The sequence below is a fragment of the Chenopodium album genome, chromosome 26 (genome assembly GCF_948465745.1).
Source record: "Chenopodium album chromosome 26, dcCheAlbu1.1, whole genome shotgun sequence".
NCBI classification, from domain to species: Eukaryota; Viridiplantae; Streptophyta; class Magnoliopsida; order Caryophyllales; family Amaranthaceae; genus Chenopodium; species Chenopodium album.
The window spans coordinates 3,115,865-3,134,020 of NC_137859.1; the positions used below are offsets into that span (position 1 = coordinate 3,115,865).

The following is an 18,156-nucleotide window of genomic DNA, read 5'->3' on the forward strand; positions in this document are numbered from 1 at the left end:
CTACACTCCTTTGTTCCATTTCGGCCGTGATGTGCTAAATTCGTCACCCATTGCTATTGACAAAAACCAGAGTAACGGTGATCCGGAACCTATTTTGTAATTTTTTGGATGAAAAATTAATATAATTTGGAAGAAGTGGAAAAAGTTGATACACCTTGCCACCACCTTAAAGCATGCAGAAAGGTGGTGGAAGACTTTCGGAAATTCCCGTAAATTAAGGCATGGATTTCCATCAGCTAAAAAGACATGCACTAGAATTTCCACAAGAAGTTACATAAAATTAGGTAAGTGAAGCATGAACTTCACGTCATTGTAAAGGCAGAAAAATTGAACACTGGAATTTGGTGGTTTATTATTTTTTTTCTTTCTTAAGGAGCATGAATTCTACTGGACTGCCCTCTTTCATGACACAACTCAATTACTTAAACTAAATAGTTGTTTCAAATCCAAATTAAACAATTATGTTTTATTTGACTTGAACTTGAAAGTTGAAACATTCCTAACCCCCCAAACCTGTAAATAAAATTGATTAATTTTTCAAATAAAACAGTAATACGACCCATCAACAAAAATGGATGCTTCTCAAACCGATTGTTCAGATTATTATTTCAATAATCCAAACCAAATTAATCCATGCCAAATGACTATGTTATCTATATACAAGTATTGTTTTGGATCACTTTACAACGATGAATTTGAGAGTGAGAGGTAGCTCAAGTGGTTAGAGCTTCCCTCCAAGTTGAAGGAGATTCTGGGATCGATTATAACTCTCATGCCCTTGTGGTGCTATAAAAAAAAATGTTGAATTTGCAGTACAGCATGAATGTTACACGTTAACTTCTTAAATATGAAGTCGTCTTCAAGGACAAGACATAACGGGTTTCGGACACTATTTACAACTCCCAAGGCCCTTAAGACATGATGATTAAGGATAAATTATATATTTTCGGACACTATTTATGACTCCCAAAATCCTTTGGGAACCCTTGGAAGTACTTGGATGCATAATCTCATCGGGTGAAAAAATGATACACGGATGGAAAATATGAAGGCTATAATACACGAAATCGGAGCGGTTTAGGTGTCAGGACTCAGTGTCGGAATTTCACAGAACATTACGGAATGCATCTCGGGGTCAGATAATATTATTGCGACCCATATATGACCATTATCCGGCTACATACAGGCCACGTGAAAGCTTATAGCCAATACAAGAGGCGTGTACAAAAACGAGTAAATTGACTGTTTTAAGGCATATTGGATGGTTCTACCCACCCAATTGTACTCTCGGAGGGTATTAGGGACCATGATAAGCATCTCGCCAATTTTTATTTGCGGGCGAAAAAAGGTCAAAAAATTTCAAAATTGAAGACTATTATCCACGCTTTTTGAGGAATTTTTAATGTTATAGGGTCCGGTGACAAAAAGTCTTGAGTCTCTATGGGATACATCTTAGGGTCATATAATAACGTTTGGAACCATATATGACTATTATATATTGTCAAAAATGTCCGTGTTAGGCTTCAGTTCACGAAATCGATGCAAGTTTAAAACGGGTAAATAGACCGTTTAAAGGCATATTAGATGGTTCCACCCACGCAATTGGACTCACGGAGGATATTAGGGGCCGTGGTATGCATCTCGGGAATTTTTATTTCCCGGCGAAAAAAAGTCAAAAAATTCCAAAATTGAAGGCTATTATCCACGTTTTTTGAGAAAATTTTGAGGTTACGGGGCCCGGTGGCGAAAAGTCTTGAGGCCCTAGGGGATACATCTTAAGGTCATATAATGATGTTTGGAACCATATATGACCATTATATATTGTCAAAAATGTCCGTGGTAGGCTTCAATTCACAAAATCGGTGCAAATTTAGAATGGTAAATTGACCATTTAAAGGCATATTGGATGGTTCCACCCACCCAATTGGACTCTCGGAGAGTATTAGGGATCATGGTAAACATCTCGGCAATTTTTATTTTCGGGCGAAAAACGGTCAAAATTATTTAAAATTGAAGGGTATTATCCATGCTTTTTGAGGAGTTTTTGATGTTACGGGCCCAAGTGGCGAAAACTCTTGAGACCCTAGGGGATACATCTTAGGGTCATATAATGACGTTTGGAAACATATATGACCATTATATGTCGTCAAAAATGTATGTGGTAACCTTCAGTTCATAAAATCGGTGCAAGTTTGGAACGGGTAAATTAGCCGATTTAAGGCATATTGTATGGTTTCACCCACCCAATTGGACTCCCGGATGGTATTAGGGATCATGGGATCATGGTTAACATCTCGGCAATTTTTATTTCCGAGCGAAAAAAGGTCAAAAAATTTCAAAATTGAAGGCTATATTATCCACGCTTTTTGAGGAATTTTTGATGTTACCGGGCCCAATAACAAAAAGTCTTGAGACTCTAGGGGATCTATCTTAGGGTCATATAATGACGTTTCGAACCATATATGACCATTATATGTTGTCAAAAATGTTCGTGGTAGGCTTCAGTTTATGAAATCGGTGCAAGTTTGGAACGGTTAAATTGACCGTTTTAAGGCATATTGGATGGTTCCACCCACCCAATTGGACTCCCGAAGGATATTAGGGACCATGGTAAACATCTCAGCAATATTTATTTCCGGGTGAAAAAAGGTCAAAAAATTCCAAAATTGAAGGCTATTATCCAGGCTTTTTGAGGAATTTTTGAGGTTACGGGACCTGGTGGCTAAAAGTCTTGAAACCTTAGGGGATAAATCTTAGGGTCATATAATGCCGTTTGAAACCATATATGACCATTATATGTTGTCATAAATGTCCGTGGTAGGGTTGAGTTCACGAAATCGGTGCAAGTTTGGAACGGGTAAATTGACTGTTTAAAGGCATATTGGATGGTTGCACCCACCCAAATAGACTCCCGAGGTGTATTAGGGATTTAGGGTCTTTGGTACGCATCTTGGCAATTTTTATTTCCGGATCAAAATAAGTGGAAAATTATCCAAAATTGAAGGCTATAATACACGATTTCGGATCAATTTTTTACATGTATTCAAATAAATGAACTGAATGTGTAGGATGAGTCCTGGGGTCATATAAGGAGGTTTGAAACTACAAGACACCGATATAGATGTCCATAAAATACCAAGAATGAGTTTTGACTCTATTTTGAAATTCATGAAATATAGTGATGTCATATAAGTGTAATAATGTGATGTGACTTTAGTGATGTCATATATTTATAATGATTTCATATATTTATGAAGATGTAGTATAATTGTATTGAAGTGATGTGACTTGACTATAATCTTGTTATCAATGTATATAAGAAGTGATGTGACTTTACTATAATGATGTCATATTATCTAAGTAAATTTTTAATGATGTGATGACAATAATGATGTCATAAAAGTATAATTATGCTATATAAGTGATATTATATGTAGGTAAAATAGTGATGTCATGTGTTGTAACCATAATAGTGATGATATTTGACAATAGTAATGGAAATAAATACATTATATGATATGATGATTGATTTGACAACAATGACTATTCATTGTTACTATTCACACGTGTCGTGATTTGACAATAGTAACTATTTATTGTTACTATTCACATATGTGTTTATTGATATGATGTGTGATGTATTATGTTGAATAGATTGATATATTTGAACAAACTATTCATGTTTGTAATGTAAGTATCATATCTTATCTCATGTAAACAATCACCAACAATCCAAACTATCCCCCAATTACCCTGTTTTGGGATCAATCACCATATTCTCGATCCCGATTCCAAACCTCAAAAAAAGCACAATAAGGGAAATATGAGATGTAAAAATTGTTAAAAACCCATTCCCCTCTTATTTCCCCATCTTCTGGACTGTTTCAGCAAATTTTCCAGTACTGACAACTTAGTACTCCATAGTTATTACTTGATTACTTCTCTACTTGTTAATTGTTAGGAAATTCTCATTGTCAAAGTCCTAATCCACCATCAATACATTTCTTCCCTTTCATTATCATAAATTCATAATAGTTGAAGAATGATAATATGAATACCAGTTATAATATTGTTATCTCATGTAAAACACAAGAACAAGGATTATTATCTCATGGATTTTCACACACCACTTTTTTTAAAACATGTATATAATGGGTTGTATTAATTATTTAATTGTATAATTGACAGTATTATAGATCACTGAGTAAGAAACTAGAAATAGAGGGAGTATAACATTATAGAGCTTTAAAAAAATCAATACATACACTACTAACGAAAAAGTAAATCTAGACTCCTAAACAGAATTGAGCAACAAACATTCTAACTGCCTAAATTTGAGATAGTAATTAACAGCAATGAAGCTTACTAGAGTCTTCAGAGCTTTAACAAATTCACGCAAGATAACGCATGAGAACATCCTGGTAAAAATTAAACATTAACCTAGATTAAAGGCAAGCCTTACAGCAAGAAGCAACAGGTAGAAGACTAAATATTCTAACTTCATTATTCATTCTCATCTTCTTCAATCTTGGGAGCCAAGTAGAACCGAATGTAACCCATCTCTGCAATCTTGTATTCAACCACGACAGGAAGCTCTGAAGACAAACTTAGTGTGACAGTGTTTGAGAGGGGTGTTGCCTTGGTAAACGAGTTCATGTATCGCAGTGCAAAGGTCAAATTCACAGGCTCGTTCATCTCTATAACTGTGGCTTCTTCAGGCTGCAACCAAAACATTAAATGAGAAAACAGAAAGATCAACCAGAACACAAATCACCATATTTCCCAGATGCTATTTCATCAATTTTATAGAAATATACCTTGTCAACTGTTGTGTTCTGTCTGCAGACGATGTTTGCAGCTCCAATGTCACCTCTTGTGGAAAACTTAACACCTTCTTTTGTCACAGAAATTACAACTGCAAAAATTCACAAAATAAGAGGTTAGTTATGGGGATGAATGGAATAACAAACATTCCCTGCAAAGAGCAGGAACAGGACATATCCATGGAAATGAAACAATACCTGTGTCACCGATACTGCTCAAATCTTTACAAATCCTGGCAAATTCAGCTGATGGCATTCTAACAATGGCATGGTATTCAGCTTCAGGAATTCCAAGGTGCTCGCTGTCAATGTCCATCAGCTTCATCTCAAAATCAGCAATTTTATCTTGGTCTGACATTATTACAGATAGCAAATGACAACCAATATCAGCATAGCCAAACTTGTTAATGAACAAATTTGACAGATTGACAACTACATTTCTGCTATTGGACACCCGATTCATCACTATTTCATTTGTAGAGCAGGCGACTTAAATCAAGGCCAAACCCATACAGCAATACAGGTATATAAGCTACCTCACAGACAAGTTGTCCATTTCTCATAAACCATATAATTCAGGACATGAACGTGATCCAAAATCTCATGTTGGTAGGTTATTTGTACAGCCTTAAAGGCAGCTTAAGGAGCATTCAATCATCCAACATAAGTCAGTCAACTCAGCGGATTCACTAACCTCAATTTCTAGTAAACAAGACAATATCTTAGCTAATTTCTAAGTGTTCTTTCCATTAAGTGTGTTGTTCACATTGATACATTGATAGTGTAATATAAACTAATAGTCTATCAACTAAATCCGGAAGGAGCGAGTATATGTAAGTGTCAAATGCAACAAAGTTTACAATTCTTTTAGAATATGATATTTCAAGATATGCAAAAATTGTAATCAATCATCATACATTCATACCTCACAAGCTTTACCTCAATTCTGTATTAATAATTAACATGTTTACCCCAAAATAAGGTTCTTTCTCTAAGTTTTAATACCTAAATTCACTAGACAAAACAATGAAATACTACAAATGATACGAATCACATGCATCAAGAACTCCACAAAATGGCATACCTTGTCCTCAATTTATCTCAGCAATTAAACATGCTCAACAACACCAAAATTTCAATTCAAACATAAATTATTTTCTTAACTCATATAAACACAAATCCTCATTAATTTAACAACAATTTCCAACAAATCTCCACACATTTCTTTCAAATGTCTCGAGAATCAAAACCCAAATCAATTTTCAACATCAAACCGCCAAATAAACCCTAACTAGCAAAATCAAAACCCTAAATAGCAAAAACCAAAATTCCAAAAACAAAAAGGGGGAAAAAGAGAGAAACTTACTGGGGCTCTCAAACATGAAAGTAACAGTATCACTTCCATCATCAGCCTTAATAGTGATAATATCATCATTTCCAGAACACTTAAGCATTTTAGACATGTTAGTAAGATTCATCCCCATTGAAATATTCCTGTCGCACCTGTAATGCTCAAAACCCTCAGCTCGTAGCAAAAGTGCGACGAGTGCGACATGGCTTGAATCCATAGCTTGGAGAGAGAAACCAGTCGCTGAACAATCAAAGTTGGCATCAGTCACCAAATCTTTGATCGATTCAATAACCTTCTTCAGAAGACTTCCTTGAACTAATCGTAATTCCAACATTTTTGGGGGGATTTAGGGTTTGAGGTGAAATTAGGGTTTGAAATGGGAAAAAAGGGGGAAAGAGGGAAGAAGGAGAAGAAGAGTCGGGTAAATTCGGGTCGGGTTCGGTTCTGGACCCGTGGAACCGAATAAGGTGTATTTATAGGGGGTGAGGAAAGAGAGGGTATGGTTTGAATTTTGGAAAAAGTAAAGGGGTATTGGCGGGATTTTTGGAAATTTCGTGATTTTGTTTCCCGCGCAATGAATTGTGTGCTGTGGACGCTAACATTGTCACAAATTTTGAATGGGGTTTTAATGGTTTGGTTTATTTTGTGAATCGCTAAACGACGCCCACAAATTTATCACATCGCCCGCATTTAATGAATGAAATTACAATGTTACCCCTAGTGCCAAACCGCCAAACAACCGCCACTACTGCCCACCTCCGCCTAATAACCACCCTCACCACTGTCCACCACCACCCAACAACCACCCCCACCACAGTCCACCGCCGCCCAATAACCACCCCCCAAATGTCGCATCTCCACTGCGGATGACTAAATAATTTTTTTTTGCCGGAAAATGCTCCAACCGCCCTAAAAAAGCGATTTGACCATGGTCAAACCGCTCAGGCAATACGATTTGACCGTGGTCAAACCGCCCAGGCTAGGCGGTTCAACCATGGTCAAACCGTATTGCCTAGGCGGTTTGACCATGGTCAAACCGTTTTTTTTTTTGGCGGTTTGACCACGGTCAAACCGCCTAGGCAATACGGTTTGACCATGGTTGAACCGCCTAGCCTGGGCGGTTTGACCACAGTCGAACCGCCTAGCCTGGGCGGTTTGACCATGGTCAAACCGTTTTCCCTAGGCTGTTTGACCATGGTTGAACCGCCTAGACAGGACGGTTCGTCTACTTTTCCGGCGAAAAAAAATAAAGCGATGGTGGTGGTGATTTAAAGTGGTGGATGTTGTTTTACGTTGGTGGCAGTGGCGGTGGTGGTGTTGGGTGGTGGTGGTGGTGATTTTAAGTGAGGAGAGAGAAAGAGGTTAAGTTAGAGATTGGGGGTAATAACGTAAATTCATTCATAATTTGCGGGCGATTTGAGTAATTTGCGGGCGTCGAATAACAACCCCCTTTATTTTACGAGGATAACTCGAAATTTCAACGACTTAAGGCCCTGGTTTATTCCATCAACTTAGACCCTGTTTAGAGCAAGATTAGCCCTAGGTCTTAAGACTATACATGACATCAGCAAATCACCATAAATTTGTTTTAAGACAAGATTCCATAAAATATATGCATTTATGAAGCTTTGTCTTAACAAAATCTTAAATGGAGTCTTAAAAATTCAAGACCCAACTTAAGACTCATTTCATCACTCTGTACATTGTATTTTGCCTACATACGTATACCAAAGCATGCCGTATTGTTGAAACATAATTAATTATCAACTTTTTTTCCATAAAAATACTGTCATTTATAATATTTGATTAAAAATAATTGAAAAAATTGTAGAGTTTTGCAATTGATGGTTGTATTTATTTTTATCTATAAAATAGCTTGTTGTATTTTACTGCTCGTATCCTATCATTTGCTATCTACCATTGTAATTTAATCTAAAGTATTCTTTATTTCCTATTGTTTTCATTGTAAGATTATGGTATTATGTATATGTATATCACAATATTCATGTAATTTCATATTATTGTTTATAGGTATGTATTTAGTGGTTTAATATTTTTTTTTCCGGCTATATATGTTAGATATATACGTAACTTGCGACACCATTGCAAACTTTCCTATTAAAATATCATGTATAGAAAAGAAAAAAAAATAATACATATATTTAAGAAGTCTTATATAATCTTAGGAATGAAGATCTAAATTTAATTGAATCTTAAAGAGTCTTAACATAATTAAAAAAATATAAAAATTATTAAATTCTGATGTGGCATGAAAAAAAGTCTTTAGATAAGACCGGGCTAATCTTGCTCTTAGTTCGCCTTATAATTACTAATCTGATTTGGTCTGCTCTGATCTGATTATCTGATTTAATCAAATTTTGACCTTAAGTTTACGATAATTTATAAAGAAATAATATAATATGTAATTTTCATAATTTTATTCATTACGAAATTGAAAGAAATTTAGCAATAAAAAACTGCCCATAACACGATGATATAATAAGAACTTATTTTTTCTGAAATAAGGTGAATTAAACAAGGCCTTTATTGCACCAAAAAAGTTACTACGAGTCTTAATGTGATCGATAAAGACATAAAGTGTTATGATCTAAGATTCTAGGGAACCCACTAGATATACGAAAGCATCTCATTTATACCTTGATCTACCCTCCATCATCATACCTTGAGAAACTTTGAGTCTGACGGGTGCTTGAATGGTTGAACCATCTCTAGCTTAGAAGGATTGTAATATTCTTTTAAATTAAAGATATACGCCTTCTATATTTTATCACTTGCCCCATTTTTCTATGTACAAAGTTTTATGATGAATAGTATAAAATGATAAGATAGTGAGTTGAATTATGGTAATTTAAATCGTCCTAAAACGTGGATAACCTTTGATAACCTTGTTGGCCTGGGAAGGGAAAGGTCAAGGTGCTAGCTATGGACCCCACGATGCACCGAGAGAGACCATTTGAGTGGTTAAAACTATCAATTGTTCCCTTTTGTAGCTGTGAGCGTACACGTGTGTGCCCCTATTAACTCAAAGCCGCCACAAGATTTTACATAACCAACTAATGGTTATGTATGGCCCCAAACAACATCATATATTCATATGACTATAGGATGCTTCCCTTATGCCTTACCCAAGAATTTTCGACACCTGGTATTGAAAAGTCCATTAATACTTGATCTGATTTCTTGTATGATATATCCTTTAGTTTTTGTACGAAATTGAAAATTTCATATCTGAAACATAAGAAGTTCTTCTTTATACTGCCGCCACGAAAAAGGTTCGGGCTTGCTGCCCATGGACTCCATGACACCGCAAGATAATATCTGGGTGGTTGGAACCGTTCATTTTGCCTTTAATTTATCAATTTATTCGCTTATGAACGCGTCTTTTCTAAATGGCTCAAGGTCATTACAAATCGTTTATATGATCGACTAATGACCTTATATGACCCAAATATTAAGATAATAAATCCGTCTAATATATATAGATCATCAGATCAATACGTTAATTAAAAACACAGTAAATTATTTAGGAGGGTAAAATGGTCTAATCAAAATTTATCAACCGAAACCCATCATCCCGATTAACAAAAATCAACCCAAATGTATTAAGATGCACTCAACTACAACCTGCCCCCACATTAACAGTGAACAATTTCCTGTCGTTTTCTCGATTTAATTCTCACGAATAAACAAACATGAAGATTGAAGAGAACCACTAAATACAGTATAAAAAAGCAAATTAATTAGCAACAAAAAGGGGCCAATTTCTCTGATTTCCACATCTCATTCCCAGAAATCTCACTAATCACTATCTCCCAGTTATTAAATTTCAACAAAATAATTCTGGGTTTTGATTTTCAGATCATTCTCCTTTGATTTGCAATGCCGGGTCTCGGTTCTCAAACCGAGATCTCTTTTGCCGGAACTTTTGTTAGCAGTGCTATTGCTGCTTGCTTTGCTGAGGTAATTCACAAATTCACCATTTATTTTTCCAATATATTCATAAATATATACAATGTTGTGGGAAATTAATGATTGATTTGTTGCTTTATTGCTTTATGTTTGATTTAGAAGGTTTTAAGTTGTATTAATTGCGACAATTTTTCATCTTTTGTGTTTAATGAAGTGAATTAAGGGTGTGATCATGGTTTGGGTTTGCTGTAGATGTTAATAACTTAATAATTTTCTGTTGCTGTGAAATTTAATGCAGACTATTTCATTTGTGATAATCTGTGATTTATGTTACTTAAAATTATCAGTGTCGGTTGAAGTTGTTATCTTTGATCTAGAATGAAGGGTCAAGTATCCACACCCATGTCACAGTGTCGATTATCGAACACGGGTATTAATGTGAAGTGAAGAGTTCGAGTAACATAGGATGTGAAATTTGATATTGATGATAGGTTAATTTAGCCAATTGGGTGATTGAGAATACGAGATGCTTGGGAGTGTAGGTTTTATTGGGACACCTCTTTGCTACAGAATTTTATCCTTAACCGTTGTATTTTTCTGTTTCTTGACTGCTTGAGTTAATTTAATCTGTCTGTGATTGTCATTCATTTAAAATCAGAATGCTTGAATTTGGGTTGTAAGGGAGTAGTGTAACCAAATCATGTTGCATACTTTATGAAATGTGTCAGTCTTGATAAAACAAAAATAAATTGAATTCATTCTGTGTCGAACATTAGCACGTAGAGGCCCTCCACAACACACTACTGTAACAATGCCTCTATTGAGACTTCTACCTAAGCAAGTATCTGGAATAAGGGGTGGGCTGGTATTAAGATGTGTTACCCTTGCGATTGAAAGAAATTGTTTCCTTTTGACACTTGAACTGAATAACCCTGACCATATTCAAGGCATACTGAGATGGTATGCTGAGTTTTCTACTAATTTTGTACTTTTGGTGTGATTGGACTAATCTGCAGTTTTGTACGTTGCCATTAGACACTGCTAAAGTGAGGCTTCAACTCCAAAGGAAAGCTTCTTCAACTGATGGAGCTGTTTCAGCCAGATATAAAGGCATGTTGGGAACTATAGCGACTATTGCAGGGGAAGAGGGTTTACCTGCTCTCTGGAAGGGTATTGTGCCAGGCTTGCAACGCCAATGTCTCTATGGAGGCTTGAGGATTGGCCTGTATGAACCTGTGAGTTTGAGATATATTTTCTTATATGTCGTGTTCTTTACCTTTATCGATCATATCATTGACGTACTTTTAATCCTCCCACCTTGCAGTTCAAGATGTTTATTATTGGATCTTATCTCTTTGGAGATTTCCCTCTTATTCAAAATATACTAGCTGCTCTCTTAACTGGTCAGTTATTTATCCGTCATCCAAGCTACTATAAGCACCTTATAATTGTGTTCAAAATATTATCAATGAACCTTTGCTTAACTAATAATATTAGCTTCATTGTCTAACTATCTAGCTGGCAATTTATTTTTGAACAGGTGCAATTGCAATAATTATTGCCAATCCGACTGATCTTGTTAAAATTCGCCTTCAGGCTGAAGGAAAATTGCCACCTGGAGTGCCTAGGCGTTATTCAGGAGCCATGGATGCTTATAGTTCCATAATAAGACAGGTAATTCCCTGAGAGAGCTTACTTCTCATATTTATTTTGGACTCTTGATTAATGAATCTTATGCTACTAGGAAGGGCTTTTGGCGCTATGGACTGGGCTTGGACCCAACATTGCCAGAAATGCAATCATAAATGCTGCTGAACTAGCCAGTTATGATCAAGTGAAACTGGTAAGTTCACTTTGTCATCTTAGGTTTAGCAACTTGAGGTTTCTTCTTTTGTACTGTTCTCTTATATTTTTATGCATATGCAGACTATATTGGCGATCCCAGGATTCACAGATAATGCACTTACTCACATCCTGGCTGGTTTAGGTGCAGGGTTTTTTGCAGTCTGCATTGGATCTCCTGTGGATGTGGTGAGCTTTCTTGGCGCCTGCACTAAGTAATTTTTTCTAATTGATATGATACTATATGAAATTTTTAGTCAGGCTCTGATAATTTCATCCAATTGATGAACTAGTTAGATGGTAAGTGTTACACACTTACACTATGAATTATAATAGTCTTTAACTCTCGACTGTAATTACAAATGTAAAACTAGCTCTACAAAATATGTGCCGAAGTGATTGTGGGAGTACACTGAAGTATAATAGAGTTACAGAACAGTAGTAGTCGAATAATTTGTGCAGCAAAGTAAATCCATTCACAAAATTAAATTGTTCATTTTTTTAATTAACATCATGGTGTAAATGATATTACTCATATGAATTTCACATTATTTGATGATATGCATCTTTGAGATACATTAAAACTTACTGCATTCTATGGTGAAGTTTTGTTTAGATATTATGATGACTTAACATACCTTATGGGCTAGTCACTCTATATAAGCATGTTGTCCGCTTTTCTTATTAAAAGATTGTTTCCAGGTAAAATCTAGAATGATGGGAGATTCAACGTATAGAAGCGCGGTTGATTGTTTTATCAAGACGCTGAAAACTGAGGTACATAGTACTCTTTGATTTTCGATATGGTGGTATAGTATACTTAGAGGGGGGAAAAAAACTTAATGGGAAAAAAAAACCTTTATGGTAACAAGGTTTTTTGGTTTGATTTTCCTCTTCATTATTAGTTATGTTGTTTCTGCAACAAGGTAGTGACATATGACTCTGTAGCAACTTCTTCATTTAGTTGTGACTCATCTGGTATTTACAGTCTTAATTTATTATTATGCAGGGACCAATTGCATTTTATAAAGGATTTCTCCCAAATTTTGGCAGATTAGGATCATGGAATGTGATCATGTTTTTGACGTTAGAACAAGTAAGACTTATCTTCTAGTGCCTGTTCTATGTATTTGCTTCATTTGTTCGAGTTATGATCGATTGCACTTGCCTTTTCTTTTATTCAGTTCTGGTCTATTCTCTAGATTTCTCTCCCCCATTTCTTTGTTAGACAATGAGTTCTTCTTTTTTGAACACTGGTCTGGCTACTTATTTGCTTCTTGTTGTAGCTATTATTACTTCTGCAGATACCTCCCCTTAATTCTAAAAGTAAAATACTTTTAAAGCTAATGTTTGGTACTTTTTTTACAAGTATTATCCTAAGCTATGAGCACTAAAAACTACAAAGTTAATGTGGAGTGTGCACTTGGTATGTTTTGCTAGTAATTTATCACTCTTTCTTTGTCTATCTTCCTCCCTACAGCATCACCACTTACTGGAGTATTCTTATACTGTACGAAATTCCATTTTGATGAAATTACCATTTTTCCAGCTATTGATCTTTATTTGGATCTTAAATCCTTATCCTAGAAGCAATTTTGACAAAGTCACTATTAAACATACTGAATCTGTTATGCACATGTGATTGTTTTTTTAGTAAGTTGATTACATTGTTAGGTGATTTAGGGGTAGGTGGAAGTGACTCAGCATGTATCCATCCTGAAAGTTGCATATTTGAAATCTATGTGAATGAATTGCTTGAATTTGTTTTTCTGCCATGAGTTAGTCGAAGAACGTAGAAATAGGTTTGTAGTATGCTTTGTTGTCAAATGAGTTTAGACTTCCAGTCACACAAATATGCCTCAGCTTAGTATTGTATGATTCTCTGATTCATAAAAGAACTAAAAAATGTATCAGAGTTCAACCTTTTGACCTTTTAAGTCACCCTGACGAGTTACTTTCTTATCATTTTGCATTTCTGCGCGATACAGGTCAAGAAGATTTTGCGGGGGTAGGTGACTACGCGTAGTACTACCTTCATTTTTATTCGTCATCAACACAGCCATGCCAAGAAATGCAAAAAATTACCTCATTGTGTTTTTCAGCTGTCCCCTTGATTTTGCAGGGAGATTGTTAGCATATATAATTATATACAGCTGCTCGCGAGAAGTTAGGAAGGAACAAGTTAAATTAGCATCAGGTTTATGCATTGTGGCATTGTGCTGACAGTAGTCCCATTAATGTAATGCTACTTGTAATTTTGCAGCTTATAGTTATAATGTACACCAAATTCTTTTGTTATGCTCCATGTATTGTATTACATACCTCACTTGCCATTTATATTGCTATTGATTTTTCAAGGGATTGCTCATTATAACATCCTGTTCTTGGTTCTTCAAAAGCACTTTATGTATAACAATTATGTATGTGGGCATTGACGAAAAGTCGTTTTGTAATTAGTACATTGGAACTATTGATCATGGATAAGATCCAGGTTAGATTAGTAATGGATTACCTCTTAATAATATAACAAGTCGTCATTTATTGAATAGAAAAGTCACTTATTGTTACGACACCACTTGTTTCATACAAGTTTTTTGAATAGAGAAAAACCAAAATTTGGCAGAATATCAGCTCTTTTTTCTTCTGATAAACCAACACCCAGTTACAGCTGAAAAAAATTAACAGGATTCCTTCAGATTCAGTCCTACCATATTTTACAGGCTAACTAATCTATTGTTACAACACACATCCCTAATCCCATCAACCATTTCACTTCTTGGGCACAAGATAAACCCGAGCTTTGACCACAGAACCATTGCCCAACTTAAATCCAGGACTTACTGGGAACCCGACAACCTGACCTGGCGGGACTTTTCCTCCAGGATACCTCACAACGCTCTCCATGTAAGCCGGGTGAAATTCAGCCCCTCGACTTGCCTCAAAGTGGCTTGGAGGCGGGTCAAGTGAAAATGCAAGCAAATGGAGCAACCAAACCGCCTTGGCTAACCCAAGGAACTCAGTGTAAAACGGAGTTCTTGGATGGGTTCCATTCAGAAGCTGGTTCCTCAGGTCCAAATTGGCAAATAGGGATTCTTCCATTTTGGGATGGACTATATCTTGATACTTCTTACTACAAAAAACCCCAAACGGAGAACTGGGCAAGATACCAAGCAGCTCAGAAGGGTCCATTGCTTTCATATCTCGAAACTTGGAGAAGCATTCAGTCCGGAACTGGGAAGGGTTTAGAAGAGAGAAAAGGGTGCCGTCCATGTAGAAAGTTTCATGATCAAAGCCTTGGAAGATCTTGCGGAGGACATAAGATTCAAGGGCATATTTAGTTTGATGATGATGAGGGTTGGTACTTGTAATGGCAGTTGATCCAGTGGTAGAGATAGCAGCTTCAATGGATCGGACAGCAGCAGAGAGGTCCCAATGAGCAGAGCGCATGAGAGACAGAAGGTAAGATGTGAAAGATTTCGAGGAATCCCTCACTTGCTTCATTGTTACTTCAAACATGTCTGGTGTAGGGGAAGTTGGAACTGCATAAGCAACAAAATGAAAGATTGTAACCAACTCTGAAAACCCCTTTCAGAAAAACACTTTTTTTTTTTGTTGGAGCTACATTATGCATTCAATTATAGAAATCAAATTAAAATAAAAAGAAAAGAAAAGAAAAAGTTGGTCTTTATTGGACTTTCTTGCTTTAACTTTTGATCATTAAACCCTTTTGAAAGATCAGCAACTTTATACTCCATTATTGCTTCTCAAATTCTTCGTTCTTACTCAACAGACTTGATTTATCCAGGATATTCTCCACTTTTTATATCTTTTGTCTATAGTAGATGAAATTTTGAGTCGAATGTGATAAATCAATAATTGAGATAGGACCTTTATTTGCGATTTTCCTATCACGGGTAATTTTAGAATACAAACATACTTCGTACCTCATATGAGTTTTATTCAAACAATCTAATCTCGGAGAATGTTCAATTGGTTCCTATGCCTCAAATAGTGATCACGGAATTCATAAATGTTGTGCATCCAATTCAAAATATACTCCATCAACTAACTTTTATGTTAGTGACAATTACTTCTAATTTGGCCTAAACATTCATACAAATTGATGCATTATGCTATACGTCAAGCACAAAATTAACAATCCATTCATTAGCCATTACACCTCTACCCCACGCCAAAAATTCATTAGATACTCAAGGTAATTTAATTTGTGATTGTCACACTCATACATAATCCCCAAGACCCCAACCATTACGTTTATGTAATGATTCATTAATTGATTAAACTATATGATCATGAAAGGTCACCTAAGTACCAACCAAAGGTTATCACTTTTTTTCAACAAGTATAATCAATAAAGGTTGTATGCATATTTACCTTTACTAAATAAAATTTCAGTTTCGTAAAAATAAGTTCAACCAACGTGACAATGACAAAAACACACATAATAAAACTAAAACCGTTACAACTAAATAAAAACGAAGGAAGTACATGTTACACTAATATGATTTGATTTACCTTGATGTTGAATGAAATTACCACCACCTTTCTTCCTACTAGACAAACTAGACCTCCCATTTTTTTTACCATTACTACTTCCACTACTAACAACAACACTCAAACAACTCACCTTTTGTCTCAACTCCTCCAACTCCACCTCTTTTGCCTTCACCTCCTTATTCAACTCCGTCATCGCCGCCTCATACGGCGCCACAACTTCACTCACCGTCTCCGCCGCTCTCGCAACCACATTCCTTTTTTCACCACCCCTTTTAAACCTCTCTCGCAACACCCCCATTCGCCGGAGCTCCGCCACCACCGCCGCATCCGCCACCCTCATTTTCTCCGGGTCCCACGGACTATGCGCCTCTTGTAGCATCGCATACGCCTTTTTCATCGAAGAAATTGAGTCAAATACTTGCCCCATTATCGTCCAAACATCATTTTCTCTCTCCTCTCTTCCCCAAATTACAGCATTATTATTGAACCTTTTACTCTGTAATTCTTCCTCTGTTTCTCTTGCATCTTCAAAGATTTCCCCACTTTCTTCTTCTTCATCAGTAGAAGAGGAATGGTTGTTGTTATTGTTGTAGCATTGTTCATCTTCATCGTCGTAAATTTCTGGGTTTGAGAGCTTTGATTTTAATTGGTTTTTTGAGGGGTGTGAGAATCGATCTGGGGTCATATCAACTTGGTTGTGAAATCTGTTGCTTCCTAAAGGGTGGAGTAAACAAGAAGCTGTTACTCTTTGGATCAGATCAGAGAAATTTGTCACCTTCTTTGCCATTTTTAGAAAGAGAAAGAGCAAGAGCAGGAGAGAGAAAATGAAGGAGTGAGTTAATGGGGTGTGCAGAGTAGAGGGTGGAGTGAACTAGTGAAGTGGGGAAGTTGTGGGTTTCGAGGAGTATAAAAAAAAATTGTATACTACTCGTATGTCAAATTGTTACAAATAATACGAGTTGGATACACAGGATACGAGTAGTAGTTATATTATCGTATGTTTACTTAACTTCAAGTAAGTCCTAATTTATCAAGTTGATACATATTCGTAAACAAAATTTATAAATTACGGAATATAATATCTAAATGAATCAATAACAATACTCATTTAGGATAATGTTGTTGTAGTAAAACCAATATTGAAGTCTACAATTAATAAAGAGCTATTGACTTTAAACTAGATAAATTGGATTTTCTTATTAAACTTGTCCATTATAAACTCTAAAGTCTAAAGTACAAAGATGAATATGGGGTAATAAGGTATGGGACAAAATTTTGGCAATATTATAGGAAGTTGTTGATTACCCATATGCTTGTATTAATTGTTTATATGTATGTAGTACTTTTAGAGTATTATGCCATTAAAGGTTGATGATTATTTAATTAATTAGTTTATTTGACTAATACACAGCCTTTAGATCTAAGAATATCACTTTACTAGTCCCCTCTACTTGTGGAAATTATATGTAAGGTTCCTTGTTTTATTAGAGACTAGGAAAATTTGCACAACTTGATTGACACAAAATTTTAACTAATTATATTTCTGATGATTAATAAATTTAAATTATAACAAAACTATATTTGGGATGATTTCATTAAGTATTTATATTACTATGTTTGATTTTATGTATAAAGTGAGTTAGTTACTAACATTGAGTGCTTCTTTTCAATATAGGTAAATTTAATTTTAAG

At 35.6% G+C, this 18,156-nt stretch overlaps 3 protein-coding genes across 4 annotated transcripts; 1 reads left to right on the top strand and 2 right to left on the bottom strand.

Annotated features, from left to right (window-relative positions):
- Positions 1 to 4,205: 4,205 nt before the first annotated feature.
- Positions 4,206 to 6,600, bottom strand: LOC145617190 (DNA sliding clamp PCNA). Its single transcript, XM_081671875.1, has 4 exons — positions 6,190 to 6,600; positions 5,022 to 5,174; positions 4,818 to 4,915; positions 4,206 to 4,719 (listed from the first exon to the last, which is right to left on the bottom strand). Exons 1-4 carry the CDS (start codon positions 6,506 to 6,508, stop codon positions 4,504 to 4,506), a joined length of 786 nt encoding a protein of 261 aa, XP_081528001.1. The 5' UTR covers positions 6,509 to 6,600; the 3' UTR covers positions 4,206 to 4,503.
- A 3,289-nt stretch (positions 6,601 to 9,889) lies between these two features.
- Positions 9,890 to 14,325, top strand: LOC145617189 (mitochondrial uncoupling protein 2-like). 2 transcript variants are annotated; one of them, XM_081671873.1, is made up of 9 exons: positions 9,890 to 10,155; positions 11,140 to 11,339; positions 11,429 to 11,507; positions 11,645 to 11,778; positions 11,849 to 11,947; positions 12,031 to 12,135; positions 12,649 to 12,723; positions 12,956 to 13,042; positions 13,935 to 14,325. In XM_081671873.1, the coding sequence occupies exons 2-9, from the start codon at positions 11,217 to 11,219 to the stop codon at positions 13,956 to 13,958; spliced, it is 726 nt and encodes a 241-aa protein (XP_081527999.1). In that variant the 5' UTR covers positions 9,890 to 10,155; positions 11,140 to 11,216; the 3' UTR covers positions 13,959 to 14,325. The 2 variants fall into 2 exon arrangements, with proteins under 2 accessions (XP_081527999.1, XP_081527998.1); XM_081671872.1 differs by having other exon boundaries at positions 9,895 to 10,155; positions 11,121 to 11,339.
- Positions 14,326 to 14,494: 169 nt separating this feature from the next.
- Positions 14,495 to 17,320, bottom strand: LOC145617188 (protein GRAVITROPIC IN THE LIGHT 1-like). The gene is made up of 2 exons (XM_081671871.1): positions 16,483 to 17,320; positions 14,495 to 15,485 (listed from the first exon to the last, which is right to left on the bottom strand). Exons 1-2 carry the CDS (start codon positions 17,249 to 17,251, stop codon positions 14,716 to 14,718), a joined length of 1,539 nt encoding a protein of 512 aa, XP_081527997.1. The 5' UTR covers positions 17,252 to 17,320; the 3' UTR covers positions 14,495 to 14,715.
- Positions 17,321 to 18,156: the final 836 nt, after the last annotated feature.

What these genes read in the sequence shown, in the direction of transcription:
- LOC145617190 (XM_081671875.1), bottom strand. Translation starts at nt 6,508, where the DNA reads ATGTTGGAATTACGATTAGTTCAAGGAAGTCTTCTGAAGAAGGTTATT. An exon ending in GAGCAGTATCGGTGACACAG is followed by an intron (nt 4,916 to 5,021) that starts GTATTGTTTCAT and finishes GAATTTTTGCAG; the next exon opens with TTGTAATTTCTGTGACAAAA. An exon ending in AGAACACAACAGTTGACAAG is followed by an intron (nt 4,720 to 4,817) that starts GTATATTTCTAT and finishes TTTTGGTTGCAG; the next exon opens with CCTGAAGAAGCCACAGTTAT.
- LOC145617189 (XM_081671872.1), top strand. Translation starts at nt 10,075, where the DNA reads ATGCCGGGTCTCGGTTCTCAAACCGAGATCTCTTTTGCCGGAACTTTT. An exon ending in ATAGTTCCATAATAAGACAG is followed by an intron (nt 11,779 to 11,848) that starts GTAATTCCCTGA and finishes TTATGCTACTAG; the next exon opens with GAAGGGCTTTTGGCGCTATG. An exon ending in TGTTTTTGACGTTAGAACAA is followed by an intron (nt 13,043 to 13,934) that starts GTAAGACTTATC and finishes TGCGCGATACAG; the next exon opens with GTCAAGAAGATTTTGCGGGG.
- LOC145617188 (XM_081671871.1), bottom strand. Translation starts at nt 17,251, where the DNA reads ATGGCAAAGAAGGTGACAAATTTCTCTGATCTGATCCAAAGAGTAACA. An exon ending in TAATTTCATTCAACATCAAG is followed by an intron (nt 15,486 to 16,482) that starts GTAAATCAAATC and finishes TTGCTTATGCAG; the next exon opens with TTCCAACTTCCCCTACACCA.